This window comes from Falco peregrinus, chromosome 9 (genome assembly GCF_023634155.1).
Source record: "Falco peregrinus isolate bFalPer1 chromosome 9, bFalPer1.pri, whole genome shotgun sequence".
Classification (NCBI taxonomy): Eukaryota; Metazoa; Chordata; class Aves; order Falconiformes; family Falconidae; genus Falco; species Falco peregrinus.
Genome location: NC_073729.1, coordinates 23885000 through 23898440, shown reverse-complemented (window position 1 = coordinate 23898440; position 13441 = coordinate 23885000). Strand labels below are relative to the sequence as shown.

Here is a 13441-nt window from a genome sequence, read left to right as displayed (position 1 = left end):
AATACAAATACTTTGTTCATTATCAATACTCTCTTAAGCAGTGTGTCAAGAAGATTTTGCTGCCTTGACCCACTAAGTGATTTTAGAAGTAAACTGGTTTAAAGACTTATGCTTAAACAAAGCACAGTACATATTCAGGAGGGAAAAGGTTCTTGTAACCTCAACATCAAGCCATTTAGATGGTCTTTGAAGTGTCCTACTAAATTCAAGAAACTCAAGCACCACAGCTTTTGAATGTGATCAAACCACTGGAAACCCCTACACATTTCTGCAACTTCTCTAGTACAAAACATCCAAAATATGGTGACCTGGGACGAACCTGCACAGAAGCTGCGTTTTGTAGATGTGAGTGTACAACACAGTTCCACGCGTCAGCTCTGACTACTTTGTACAGCCTCAGGACTACAAGCCAATACAGGGCTAACAGAGCATTTCCTGCCTGCTGCACATGCAGTATTTGTATTGACTTACAACGCTACCTGACAATGACTTCTTAGGCAAACAGATACCTTTTAAGCCAAGAGACACATGCAAAAAATCCTTCACTGAAGGCTTAAAGCCTCTGTCCTACTTAAGGCAGCATGTCTTCATCTTGAAGACAGTTATCTTCAAAGACAAAAGTGAACCAGATATTCCTCAGCTCATGCAAAGTTACCCCAGTGTATCACTTATGGCCTTGACTCTACTCAGCTGTTTAGTTTCACCTCTTGTATCTTCACCAGGATCTCCACTGATAAGCTTAGAGTAAAATTACTCTACTCTAAAATATCTACCATCAGCGGTCTTCAAAACAGAACCTGTAGAGTCCATCAGGGTCTCTAACCAAGATCAAGCAAATACCTGTATCCATTGCTCTCTGTTGATTTCCACACCGTTAGCCCTAAGAGATGTGATGGCTCTGTCAATGATTTTCTCCACCATCTGGGTGTTTCCATTGGCTTCCTCCAGTTTGGCAGCAGTAATCCAGATGTGACGATCTGTTGGAATATTCTCACGGGCTTTGTTAAGGACTTTACGAGCATTCTCGTAGGTCTCCAGTCTTGCCAGCGCAAGCCACAGCTGCAGGGCAACAAAAGATGCATTTCAGATTAGAACAAGGAGATGACAACACCGCCCTATGGCAGTGTTGCCCCAAAGAGATAAGCAGCTTTATGTTGTTTGCTTCTGCTTGGCAACTGTCCTCAAGTAGTATAAGCAGGCTGCAGAATACCAACAGAGAAATAGAATAGAAATAGCCTACTACTGCCCTTAAAGCTTAACCCTAACCATCTCAAGATATGTCCGTTTGCTGGGCTCCTGCACTCACATTTTTCTGTTCACATCGCTTTTCAAACAGCTGAATAGAACACTCTGGCTCAGTGTTTTAGAAACGAGCAACTTTGGTTTAGATTCCCCAGGCTGTATCTGTGCTTGTTTTCACAATCATTGAAGCGCTAAACAGAACACGAACATGGCTAAGTGGCTACAACTGGCACAGCAGCACACCGGCATCACTAATGTAACAATTACACAGGAAAATGAGGCATATAATGACAACCAGATAATTAATTCCGGAGAAAAAAGGGCAGTCCACTACCCATCACACCCTTCTCACCGTGGCATAAAGTGTGTGGTACAACTCACACTGCACTCACCCGGCCTTTTGTCTTCAAAGCTCTACTGCCAACCTAAAGTGGTGTGTGGGGGGTTGCTTTATTTTACTTTTTGAAAACTTACTTCAACGCTTGTCGGACAGCACTCCACAGCCCGACTCAGCATGATCCTGGCATCCTCAGGTTCTTCTAACTCCACAGCTGCTTTCCACAAACGCACTGAATTTGGAACATGCTCAAGAGCTAGAGAGGCAAAACAATTATGTCAGTCATGACAAAGCAGTTTTCCAAAGAGAACTGGATTTTTTAAAGAGGACGTAGTAAAGGTTTTGTCCTGCTACAGATGAAATTTCTTGAAAGAGAGAAGGGAGGGAACTATACTTATTATCCCTTCCCTCAACAAGAGAACTTAAAATCAGAAAATAAAAAACCTACTTAATCAAAAACAGGTTTGGAGAGCCAAGAGCTTTTTCCCTGTACAAGCTGTAATTGCATCCTCTTCAGTAAAACACCTAGCTGAACAAAGCCTCCAGTCTCAACAAATAAGCACAAGTAGGATCTTCAAATTGGATAGCCTAATCACACTGGGTCTCCCTTTATAAAAAAGGAGCATCTTCAACACTAATTAATACCACAACCTTGCCCCTTAGATGTTGAAACTCTCCCTTCACAACTGAGTTTTCCCATAGGCATCTCCTGACAGCTTAACAGACAGCTTCCCAAAAAGTTATTGGCCCGCTATGCAAAAATAAAACAGAACGATGCACAAAAGCTTAAAGGCATCGCTGACACTAGCACCCTAAGCCACTGAACCCAAAGTGTTTTTTCAGCAATCCACCATGGGCTCCAGCCAATTAAGAGTCTAATTAAGCATCCTTAATCTTGTCCAAGAGTTAGCTGCTCCTGATAGAAACTGTATCCTCTGCAGACTGTCCTCCATGTGCTGTCTGAAACATTAACATCTCAACAACTTTTCTCAGCCTGTCTCCTCATAACCTCCTATCTTGAAGATACATTGAGAAACTAAGGGAGGTTTCTTACTCTTTTGTCACTAAACTTACGCCACAGATGACTAGCATTAGCTGCACTGCAGTGTTAGTTTCACTGTTTCCATGGTGATTGTACACAAACGCACTATACTGAGAGAGGACTGAGCACATCCTTTGCCAATAAAGCAAGCATAATTGCAGGACCACAGAAACGGGTGGGAAGAGGGATCTAAATCTATTCAGAAACTTAGCTAGGCTGCTAGGCACAGCTGATCCTTTCAAAGGTAGAGGCACACCGCTGAGCCTCAACTTCAGAGCACATCCCAGTTCTACAGAAACACACACATTTACAGTGTGCGCTGAGGATTCAGGCATTAACCGTTTCCCCTGGAGTCTGCAGCAGCAGATCTTTCTGAAGAATTTAAGTGAACAGCATCAGCCTGCAAGAGCTGAAAGTGTCACTCAGCAGGGCAGACCCTGTTTTCATAGATAAAGCATTCCGTTTTTACACCTCAAGATGTATTTTAAACACAGCTTACTGGCTCTCCAGTCAGAGAGGTTTTCAAAACTCCACAGGTTCTGCAGGACGTTAGGAATGCACACAGCCAAGAGATGAGAGACATTCTGAAAGACCACACTTCAGTGACATTACTTGACAGTCAGTCTTTTTTAATTTAGGAGAAATAATGGGTTAAACTGCCACTTATCTTAAGACTGGATGTACAAACAGCTTCAAGCACAGCATTACTAATGTTCCCCACATAGCAGAGGAGCACAGTGAAGCTATTAACAGGCAGAAATTGCAAAGAAAACCATAAATCACGTTCCATTCCACTAACAGCTTTGTATCAGAGGTAGGTGGCTCTAAAAACTGAAGCAAGATGTTCTTCTCTTCACAAACACCATGTTTAAAGCAAAACTCGGTACTTAATGTATAAGTCACCGCTTTCACACAAGATGCTCTCCTGCCTGAGCTGGACTCAGAAATCTATTTCTGCTCATGTGAAAATGTTTTTCTGTTCAGCATCTATTATTGTTCTTGAGAAGGACAAACAGTGTCACAGGAGCCACACTTCACATCATGCTGCACTGCTTAGCCAATACACATTAAAACAACTACTGAATAGTTAATGTCTGAACTTCTACAGCTTCAAACCCAGGAACCTTTTTAAGTGCCTTTCATCCATATGCAGTAAGAGGTCATTTCACCAGAGATGTGCAATTTTACACGCAATAGTAAGAGGCAGAAGGCAATTGACTTCCTTTGAAGCCAAGCCATTCAATACTGTAGACTGCTTCACAATGATTTAGTAAACATATTAAATCCAGACCCTTTTCACTGTCTAGCTTAAAGTCAGGACACATAATTGGTAGAATTCAAAAGTCATGAAACATCTAATCTCTACCGATACAGGCACAGTAAATTCAAGTAATAAAAGAATTAATACTATAAACAAGTGAGGAAGAACTGGGTTCAGAACAACACAACAAACTGCTGTAAGAGATTGTTTGGAAAAAGACAGTAATTCCACAAAAGAGGAAAATCTCCAAGTCCAACACAACAGAGGGTGCAAGGATTTAGATGAGCAACACAGAAAATAGCTGTTTGTTAAGAACACAGAACTCGCTACACTAAAGCAAACCCCAATGCCCACCAGGCTCAATGATATGAGAACCCCAAGGTCTCTAAAGCTCCTCCATCAGGCATCACTGTGCTCTCTAACGGGTTACAGACAAGCTGGAACTCAAAGTCCAGTATCTTTGCCAAAATGTATCACAAGCTGACAGTTAAAACACCCTTCTCTCCTTAGAGCATAATTTTTTAATTGCTTTCATCTACCTATCTAACTTCGATCGAGTTGGAATTGGTTTTGGTAAGTGAAAGGTCATTTTGCAATGACTCGGTAACAGCAGCTTTCTGCCAAAGGATGTTTTAAAACACTTCAACAGCTCTAGCCTTTGACTCAACAGCAGCAAGTTCCATCATTAAGGCACACATTATTACAACCGTATTTTCACCAAGGAAGCAAAAAAAAAAGCCAACCACTTAAACTTATGGACATATCTTGAACAAAGCAATACAGAGGGAGACTCAGACTTGCTCCCTGACCCTGCAGAAACTCTCACCTTTCCTAAGGACACGTTTCTTTGCACGGATATCTGTCTCCAGCTCTGCTGCTCTTATATAGATTCGGACAGATTGTGGAAGGTGGCGGACAGCTTGGGCCACAACAGCCTTGGCTGTATCCCCAGGCTGAAGCCGAGCAGCTTCTAACCAAACATCTTCACTCTGTTAGAAAAAAGAAAAAAATCTTCCTTTACATCAAAACAAGAATTTAAAATCGGAGCTTCTAGCTAAATATGTGTTCTTTTAAGACTGCAGGCAGTGAAGCTGTATCAGATATAGCCTGATAAAGGCTTAACAGAGAGATGACGCTGCTCGTAACCACCACCTTTTCCTGCCATCCTGCAAGGATCAGCAGGGAAGCAAAGCAATTCTGACCTTGGGGCACATCTCCGTTCCTTTCATGATGAGATTTCGAGCCACTTGCAGTTTGCCAGTGACCTCCTCCAGTCGGGCTGATGCTATCCAGGCTGGCGGATGATGAGGATTGGTCTCTCGTACAGATTTCAGGAGCAAACGAGCTTTCTTGATATCACTAAAGGAGAAGACAAGACAAGCAGGAAATTTTTCAGCATGCTAGCAAACAGTTCTCCTGAATCATTGTTTTATAGGCAGTTCCTCACAGCCGCACTCAGATGCACAGTAACTGCGACTTCCAATACTTCCACACTGGTGACGCAAATCACATACTACCAAAAAAAGCTTACAAACATACCCTAACACAGCGAGATGATGGCAAAAAACCACCAAAGTACTGAAGTAAGATTCTTAGAAATTATAGCTGGGCGCTTGCAGGTGGAAGCTGATAAGCAGAAGCACTGATTTAAGTCAAGCATGAGCACCAACATTTGCACCTATCAGTTTGCCTTAAATGGCAATTCTTTATGAAACAGGTGCCAAACTTCAGGTTAAAGAGCTTTCCAAAGGTCATCAATCAAGCCTAAATTAGCAGTACACAGGTACAATTAAGCAGGTTACCTCCTGGCTGGCAGACAGTCACACACTGCCATCACTCTGGCATGTTAGTGCAAGGATAGAACAGAAACAATCCCCACAGCTGATGCATTCAGGTCAGATGCTAAATAGATCCGTGCAGAGACTATACCAGAACTCATGTTAAAAGGATTCATCCTGAAAAATTCACCTTGCATCTCTTACAAATTAAATGCTAGCTGAAAGCCACCCGCTCAGACAGATTTCCATTTATATGCAGGATCACAGCCATTACTAAGAGGATAAATCAGTTAATCCTTCTTAAACTTACTTGATATCTCCTCCATGTGTGGGAATCATCGAATTCAAGTCTGTCAAGTATCCTTTCGGGTCCACTACAGTCTGGCCACTCACAGAGTCTGACACCTGGGAAAGACAAGTCAGCCCTACTGAAATTACCATCCCCAGCCCCACAGTCTGCCTGTGTGCACTGAAGACTGGAAAAGACACTGCAGCTGTACAAGAAACCTAGACATCCATCTGTTATCAAAACCAAGGAAGGAGGAAACAAAGCCTTGCTTATTAGGTTTTTTCTGCTTCTAAAATACATGATATTAATAATTCAGTACCACTGAAAACCCAGAGAACAATCAGCTTGGCTTTCAGTCACCAAAAGGTCTTGCAGCCTTGCCAGCTAAAGCCCATCTTTTTAGCTGAAACCAGATTTAGATGAGAAAAATCAATGAAACAGAAGTCAACAACAATTTAAGAGTAGTATTTTTCAGCATTTTGTCCTGCATCTCTACACAGGATAGAAGAGGTGCTTCTCTTGGTAAAACTACCAGTGCTGTTTGCCTGAAGTCCACCTCTGGTATAACATGGCAGTCTGTTCTCCCATAATGACCAAGACTTCCAGGGACACACTGATTTCTCCAGAAATTCTATTAGTGCAAAGGGCATAAGATTTGGGGAGGAGTACAAAGTTATTTCACAGCTGAGCTGTTTCTTCTAGCAGCCAAGAGAATTAAAGATTTTCTAAACCCAGGTTTTAAACAGCAGCACATGACCAACCCCAGTTATACCTGTGACAGACCCTGTCTTCCCACATCCTTACCTGGCTTAGCCTCATATCCATCAAGGTGTTCCTGGCTTGGCCAATCTTCCTCATATCCAATTCACCCGTCCCAGGTGTCATTAAGCCTGGTGTCATTCCTCCTGGGTATGGAGTATTCAAGCCCCCTGGATATGGAGTATTCAATCCACCAAATTGCTAAAAACAAGAGCAAGAGAAACACATTCCTAAAACCTCTTCTGAGAGCTTAGAAATAATTCAGGCTGTTGGCTGACCTGCTCTTCTCTCGTGGCTACAGGACAGAGATGCTAAAACCCCCCTAGATGCTTCTGAAACAGTGGCTTCCCTGAATCACAACACATTACTCATACAGGTTTTGCAAACCTGGGGGTAATTACTCAAGTTAGTAAGTCAAAAACTTGAGCACAAGCACCTAAACCTAGCACATTTAAACAAGAGTATCTACAAACAAGTCCCATGGATGTCTGGTGCCCACTTCAGGGCCACTCAGTTTCTCCTATAACTCTATGACTATAGCAGCCTCAAGTCATGTAGCAACAAGATAAATTACTGAATTTTCAGTTGAGTGTAAGGCAAATTATTTTTAATGCAACTGCTCCAGGGTTGAACCAACAATTAGGTAAAACAACTTTATTTTCTCTTCTGTTTTTGCAAAATGTTGTTATAACAGAAACTGATGTTGGTTGCACTCACCAACACTCATTATCACCATTCTACAGCCAGAAAAAAGGAAAAGAAACACATTCTTCCATTTCTAACACGAGAACCAGGCTCTGCCTGCCTATCCTCAAGTTTTCTCTGGCAATGGGTGTGCATTGAAAGACTCCAGCAGCACAGGACTTTAACATCCAGTCATTCCTTTGACAGACACGTGAACGACACCAAGTTTTTCATCCAAGTATCTCTTTTTCCAAATCCCACTTACGACTGCACTGTTTACCCTCCATCTCTAACCATAAAGTACGGATCACATCTCCATCGGCTATGCTTTTGTACTCACTGTCTGGCGTGGGTCCACAGAAGTGTGATTCTCCCCTGATTGTAAATGCTTTGCAAAAAAGCTGTCGGGTACAGGAGTCAGCTTCTCATAACGGGGGTTCCTCTGACGCTTGTTCCTGGCATCACCAACTTCTGGAATACTCAGCCACTCTTCTTCCGTGACCTCTGCTAGCTTCCGCTATTCAAACAGAAGTTGTCATCATTATTTGCTGTAGAAATTTTTTTCTTCTTAATTGCTCTAATTCCTTCCCCCTTGAAAGATTTAAAGATCAAGTAAACACTTAAAGATCAAAGGTCATACATTTTTTTCTAATCCAATGCACAAAAGAATTAGACACATTTAATTAGAATTGGGTTTTAGTCCAGACTGAGATTCCAAATCAATTTTGTTATTAAGTTCAGTGCTGCAAATATTCAGATTAATCTCAGTGCCTGCAGCACTGACTGGTTTATTACTAATCACTAGACAATACATTTTATTCAAAAGCAGATTTAGGGTCCAAAGATCCTGCTCAGCTACGACTCCAATGCCAACAAGTTATCAGTCCCTCAAAGACTGAAGCGTAGCACCTTCTCAAGAACTGATGTGAAATCACAATAAAGCACAAAACAAAAGCCTAGTATCAAAATTTGCATGACTTTCACTACCTTGTGTATCCACAAGAAAAGTGCTCAACAGGCAGAATCCCTGTGCTCTCCCACATCCCTACAAAGTAGCTTCTAAACACCCACTTCCACCAACCAAGTGCCGCTCTGAATGCCGCCATCAGTAGAGGAAATATTGCTTTATCACTTACTGCAGATTAAAAAGCTGCTGTATCACTTACTTTAAATCAACAATACCAGTTATACTGTCTGTAACTGTGCAGCTGTAACAGACTGGAAATTATTGTACTGTAGTACTTCAGAAAGCTTCAAACCAAGAAGAGGTTCTGCACCACTAGCTGCCAGCTTCATATCCATTTACTTCTTTTTCCAACAGAAAGTAATTCTACTTTGGAGAATAACAAAGTACTTCTTTGCTAACACACAAAATCTGAGCAAAGGAATGCAGAATATACATCTACCTCTAATATGTCACAAAGCTAGAGTCACATTTCAGACATTTTTTCCTTACTTTCAAGTCCGAGAACTGCTGCTGAATTTTGGGTCGTTCCATACGGTATTTTTCTATTTCCTCTTTTTCTCGTTGTTCCCTTAGGAAAAGGAGTACTGAGGTTATGCTCAAAGTAACACTCGGCAAGTCTTTAAAACAAAGTGTTGATATTACAGAAAAATATGTCTGATCAGAGCTAAGGCATATGAAAAAAAGCATTTGTTCCAAGCCTAGGTTATCAACATTATGACAGAGATGTCTTACCAAATAAGACAGCATTATAGAGTTCTAGTGGGTTTGCATGGCAAGGGTTTGGTAGAGGGGAGGGCTACAGGGGTGGCTTCTGTGAGAAGCTGCTAGAAGCTTCCCCTGTGTGTGACAGACAGGCTCCCAGACAGACCCACCATTGGCCAAGGCCAACCTCATCAGCGACAGCAGCAGGGCCTCCGTGAAATCGTATTTAAGAAGGGGGGAGGGGGGGAAATGTCTGTGCAACAACTGCAGCTGGAGAGAGGAGCGAGAGTATGTGAGAGAACTCTGCAGACACCCAGGGCAGGGCAGCAGGAGGCAGCAGGGGCTCCAGGCGCCAGGGCAGAGATTCCCCGGCAGCCCGTGATGAAGCCCACGGCGAGGCAGGCTGTGGCCCCCAGCCCATGGAGCCCATGGGAGAGCAGATCCCCCACCGCAGCCCACAGAGGCCCCCACACTGGTGGTGCAAGGGGTGCCCGACAGAGGCTGCGAGCCCACAGGAAGCCCATGTTGGAGCAGCTCCTGGCAGGACCTGTGGCTCTGTGGAGAGAGAAGCCCAGGCTGGAGGAGGTTTGCTGGCAGAATCTGTGGCCCTGCAGGGGACCCAGGCTGGAGCAGGCTGTTCCTGAAGGATGGCACCCATGGAAGGTAACAGAGTTGGAACAGTTCATGAGGAACTGCAGCCTGTGGAAAGGACTCATCTTGGAGAAGTTCATGGAGAACTATATCCCATGGGAGGGACCCCAAACTGGAGCAGGGGAAGAGTGTGAGGAGGAAGGAGCAGCAGAAATCACATGTGATGAACTGACCGTAGCCCCCATTCCCTGTTCCCTTGTGCCATTCAAGGGGAGGAAGCAGAGAAAATTCAGGAATGAAGTTGAGCCTGGGAAGAAGTGAGGGGTGAGGGGAAGAATTATTTTTTTTCAAGTTTTGCTTTTAGTTCTCATTATTCTAGTCTGATTTGGCTGGTGATAAATTAAACTAATTTCCCTAAGTCAAGTCAGTTTTGCCCATAACAGTAATTGCTGAGAGATCCCCCTGTCCTTACCTCGACCCATGAGCCTCCCCTGTCTAGTTGAAGAGGAGAGTGACAGAGCAGCTTTGGTGGGCACCTGGCATCCAGCCAGCATCAAACCACCACAACAGTGCAAAAACAGATGTCTCCAACCAAGTGAACTTCAGTCTTTAATCTCCTCTTACCTGTAGACCAGGTTAAGCAGTTTAACAAGTTTGCTAACACCTGTTTATAAGACACCTGCATTACATGACTCTCCTAACAATTCCAATTGTATGGAATCATTAGAAAATTTCCAGTGTGCTGTGCAGTATGTGATGGGTCAAAACCAGCCACTCAGCATCTCCCCACATCACCTTAATGAACTACAGTAAAGCAATTAAATCACACCAACTTTCAGATCAAATTGTGCAAAATACCCGTCATCCTCAAAACTTGGAGCCACAGGATCAAAGGTATGGTATTAAACCAAATAAAAACTGTGAACCCTTCTGAAAATGCACCCAGTAGACAAGGACAAAATCTGAACTGGAAAATGGAAGAGGCAGAGGAAAACTAAAACATGAACTAACCAGAGAACACCCTATGCTGGTGTAATTTATCCTACCTTCTTTCTTTTCTGCGTTCATCCATCCTCTTATCCAAAGCTGCATAAATAGCATCTGCTTCCTCATCATCTTTTTCATAGGGACCACTTGAGAACAGGCTCCCAGCATACCCATTGAACTAAGAATTTGGAGAAAGGGAAAAAAAAAAAAAGGGAAAAAAAGAGCAGTACCCTCAGTTGAAAGCTCCAGTTATGTTCCCCCTACAGCCAGCAGCCACTCAGAACAATGAAAATGCACAAGCAGGCTATTTCTAACAACACTGCATCAGACTAACATAGCCCTAAATACAAGCAGCTTTCTTCTACCACCCCTAGTATTTATTCTCCCACGCCATTTCAAAAGCAAAACTACTTCAAAATTACTTCTATGAAGCAACAAATGGGATCCCAGTATAGAAACACCATTTTCTTCCATTAACACTTTTTTTAAACTACTGAAAGCAAACAAAAAGCATAGCACAACATTTATCTAACCAAAGTGGGATTTAAACACACTATGCAGACCACATAAAGACAAATATATGTCAAAGCACAAGAGCTTAGATTTCATTTGTGCAGAATAAAAAAAATACATCCCCCAAAGTACTCAAACTAATATTTAATTTATGGATGTCTTCCCAAGACTTTCAGGGATCCATACAGATAATCAAACCACAATAAGCAGACCAATCCCACAACAAAAATCTGCAAGCACTACGCCATAATGTATAGCGTGGTCTCAATAAAAATAAGTAAAAACAAAGAGCTTCTAGCAAACTATAGGAAATTCTGGTCTTGAAACCTCAGCTAATAGAGGGTTTCACAACAAGAGAGCAGGGAGCTAAGAACTCCTCTTCCACTTAGGAAAAACATCTCCAGGATGATGAAAAACTCATCACCTCATCATAATTGGTGTCGTTCAAATCTTCATCGTCATCATCAGCCGTCTGATTCTTTTTCATTTGATCCCCAACAGTCCTCTTCCCTGGTGGAGCATGGCGATCATCCACGGGGTCGTTGGCATCACGTGCAGGGCCAATATCAGAGCGGGTGGTAAAACCTGTGGCTCTGTGTTGGTAGACCAGTAGCAGCTATTTAGCACGCAGCAACCCCACTGTTTGTTACACAGATGGTCTGTCAAAATTCTTACTTACAACAGACAACAAAAATCCCCAATCTTCTGTGAGAAAAGCATCAGCCAGATCCCATCCCTAACATTCATAAAGCCTGGGTGAAAAAAACCTTTCTTTTTCTAGGAAGAACTTTATCTACAAAGACTATAATCACCCAGCTCACTGCTCTACCATCCATCTTACAGCAAGATGTGCCTTCTCTTCTAAGCGGTGCCTCTCAGTCACGGTAAGGAGCTGACCCCGCAGGCTGTAAGGCACGGCAGGCTGGGGATCTGGCGTGTCAGTACCCCACGGTCGGGTGCCCAACACTCCCCAGGGCCCGGCCGGTAGGACCACCCCAACCTAAGGGCATGAATGCCCCAGTGCAGGAAAAACACAACTCACACCCTGCAAAGGGCAACTGCTGGTGCCCACCCACCACCAAAACCTGCCTCTCGCCGTTCCAGCACAAACGCCCCCAGATTTAACGATCTTTCAGAGAGCCCCGTGTACACACACGCTTCCCAGATGAGGAGGCACACAGCCCTTCCCAGCCGGCGGCGTCCCGAGCACCCAGGAACTCGTGCCCGGTGCGCACTGACACACGCACCGGCCCACCCAAAGAGCGGCCGGGAGCCGCCCCACAGAGATAACCCCCGACCGGGGCCCGCGGCCTGCCCCGAGGGGGTGATGCGCACCGGCCAGGCAGGCGGCGGCGCCCGACGCGGGGGGGGGGCGGGCGGCCCGGGGCAAGGCCGAGGCCGGGGGCCCGGGGGAAGGCCGAGGCCGGGGGCCCGGGGGAAGGCCGAGGCCGGGGGCCCGGGGGAAGGCCGAGGCCGGGCCCGCGCAGGCCTGGGGGAGCCGAGCGGCGCCTCACCCGCGGCCCAGCCCCGGCACGTAGCCCAGGGGCGCGGGCATGCCCAGGAACGGCTTCTTCTTCTTGTTCATGGCGGCGGCAGCGAGACGAGGCCGGGCCGGGCCGGGGCGACGGAACGCAACTAGGGAGCTGCGGTGGCGACGGTGCGGGGGCAGGGCAATGCAGCGGGGCGGGGCTACCGTGGCGGACAGCGCGGCACTTCCGCCCCGCGGGGAGTAGAGCGCCCCCTGGCGCCGCGGCGGGCCCAGGCGGGAAGGAGGGGGCGATGCGCGGGCAGGCCCGCCGGGACGCACGAGCAGCGCGCGCGGGGGGCACGCTCCCGTGCTCCGCGTGCGCGCCGCGTGCCTCCGTGCTCGTGGGCACGTGCTTGCGTGCACGTACCCCGTGCATCTGCACGCATGCCCGTGTGCATTTGTGAGCACATGGCAAGCATCGCACACCCACACCTTGCACACACACACATTGCATGCATTGCACACACACATTGCACGCATCACATGGACACATCTCGCAGCCACATGCACACATTGCACGCTCACACTGCACACACACTGCACTCATTGCATCGACATGTTGCATGCATGCATTGCATGCACGCACACATGCACACTTTGCACACATCGCGTTACACACCCACATGCACACACTGCACGTATTGCATGGGCAAATTGCACGCATATATGCATGCATTACACACCAGACACATGCAAACATTGCATGTGAACACGTTACACATGCACATGGCACACCCACCCACACTGCACGCCTGCACACA

General features: G+C 45.4%; 1 protein-coding gene across 1 annotated transcript in view; it reads right to left on the bottom strand.

Annotated features, from left to right (window-relative positions):
* Window positions 1-12833, bottom strand: part of PRPF6 (pre-mRNA processing factor 6) — a 28012-nt gene extending 15179 nt beyond the window's left edge. The window contains exons 1-11 of the mRNA XM_055814204.1: window positions 12667-12833; window positions 11577-11745; window positions 10699-10817; window positions 8849-8927; window positions 7733-7909; window positions 6754-6909; window positions 5971-6065; window positions 5085-5241; window positions 4709-4871; window positions 1717-1835; window positions 841-1059 (exon numbers count right to left, since the gene is read on the bottom strand). Coding sequence (XP_055670179.1) covers window positions 841-1059; window positions 1717-1835; window positions 4709-4871; window positions 5085-5241; window positions 5971-6065; window positions 6754-6909; window positions 7733-7909; window positions 8849-8927; window positions 10699-10817; window positions 11577-11745; window positions 12667-12737 — 1524 coding nt within the window. The 5' untranslated portion in view covers window positions 12738-12833. The remainder of the gene's footprint in view (window positions 1-840; window positions 1060-1716; window positions 1836-4708; window positions 4872-5084; window positions 5242-5970; window positions 6066-6753; window positions 6910-7732; window positions 7910-8848; window positions 8928-10698; window positions 10818-11576; window positions 11746-12666) is intronic.
* Between the last annotated feature and the right edge of the window lie 608 nt (window positions 12834-13441).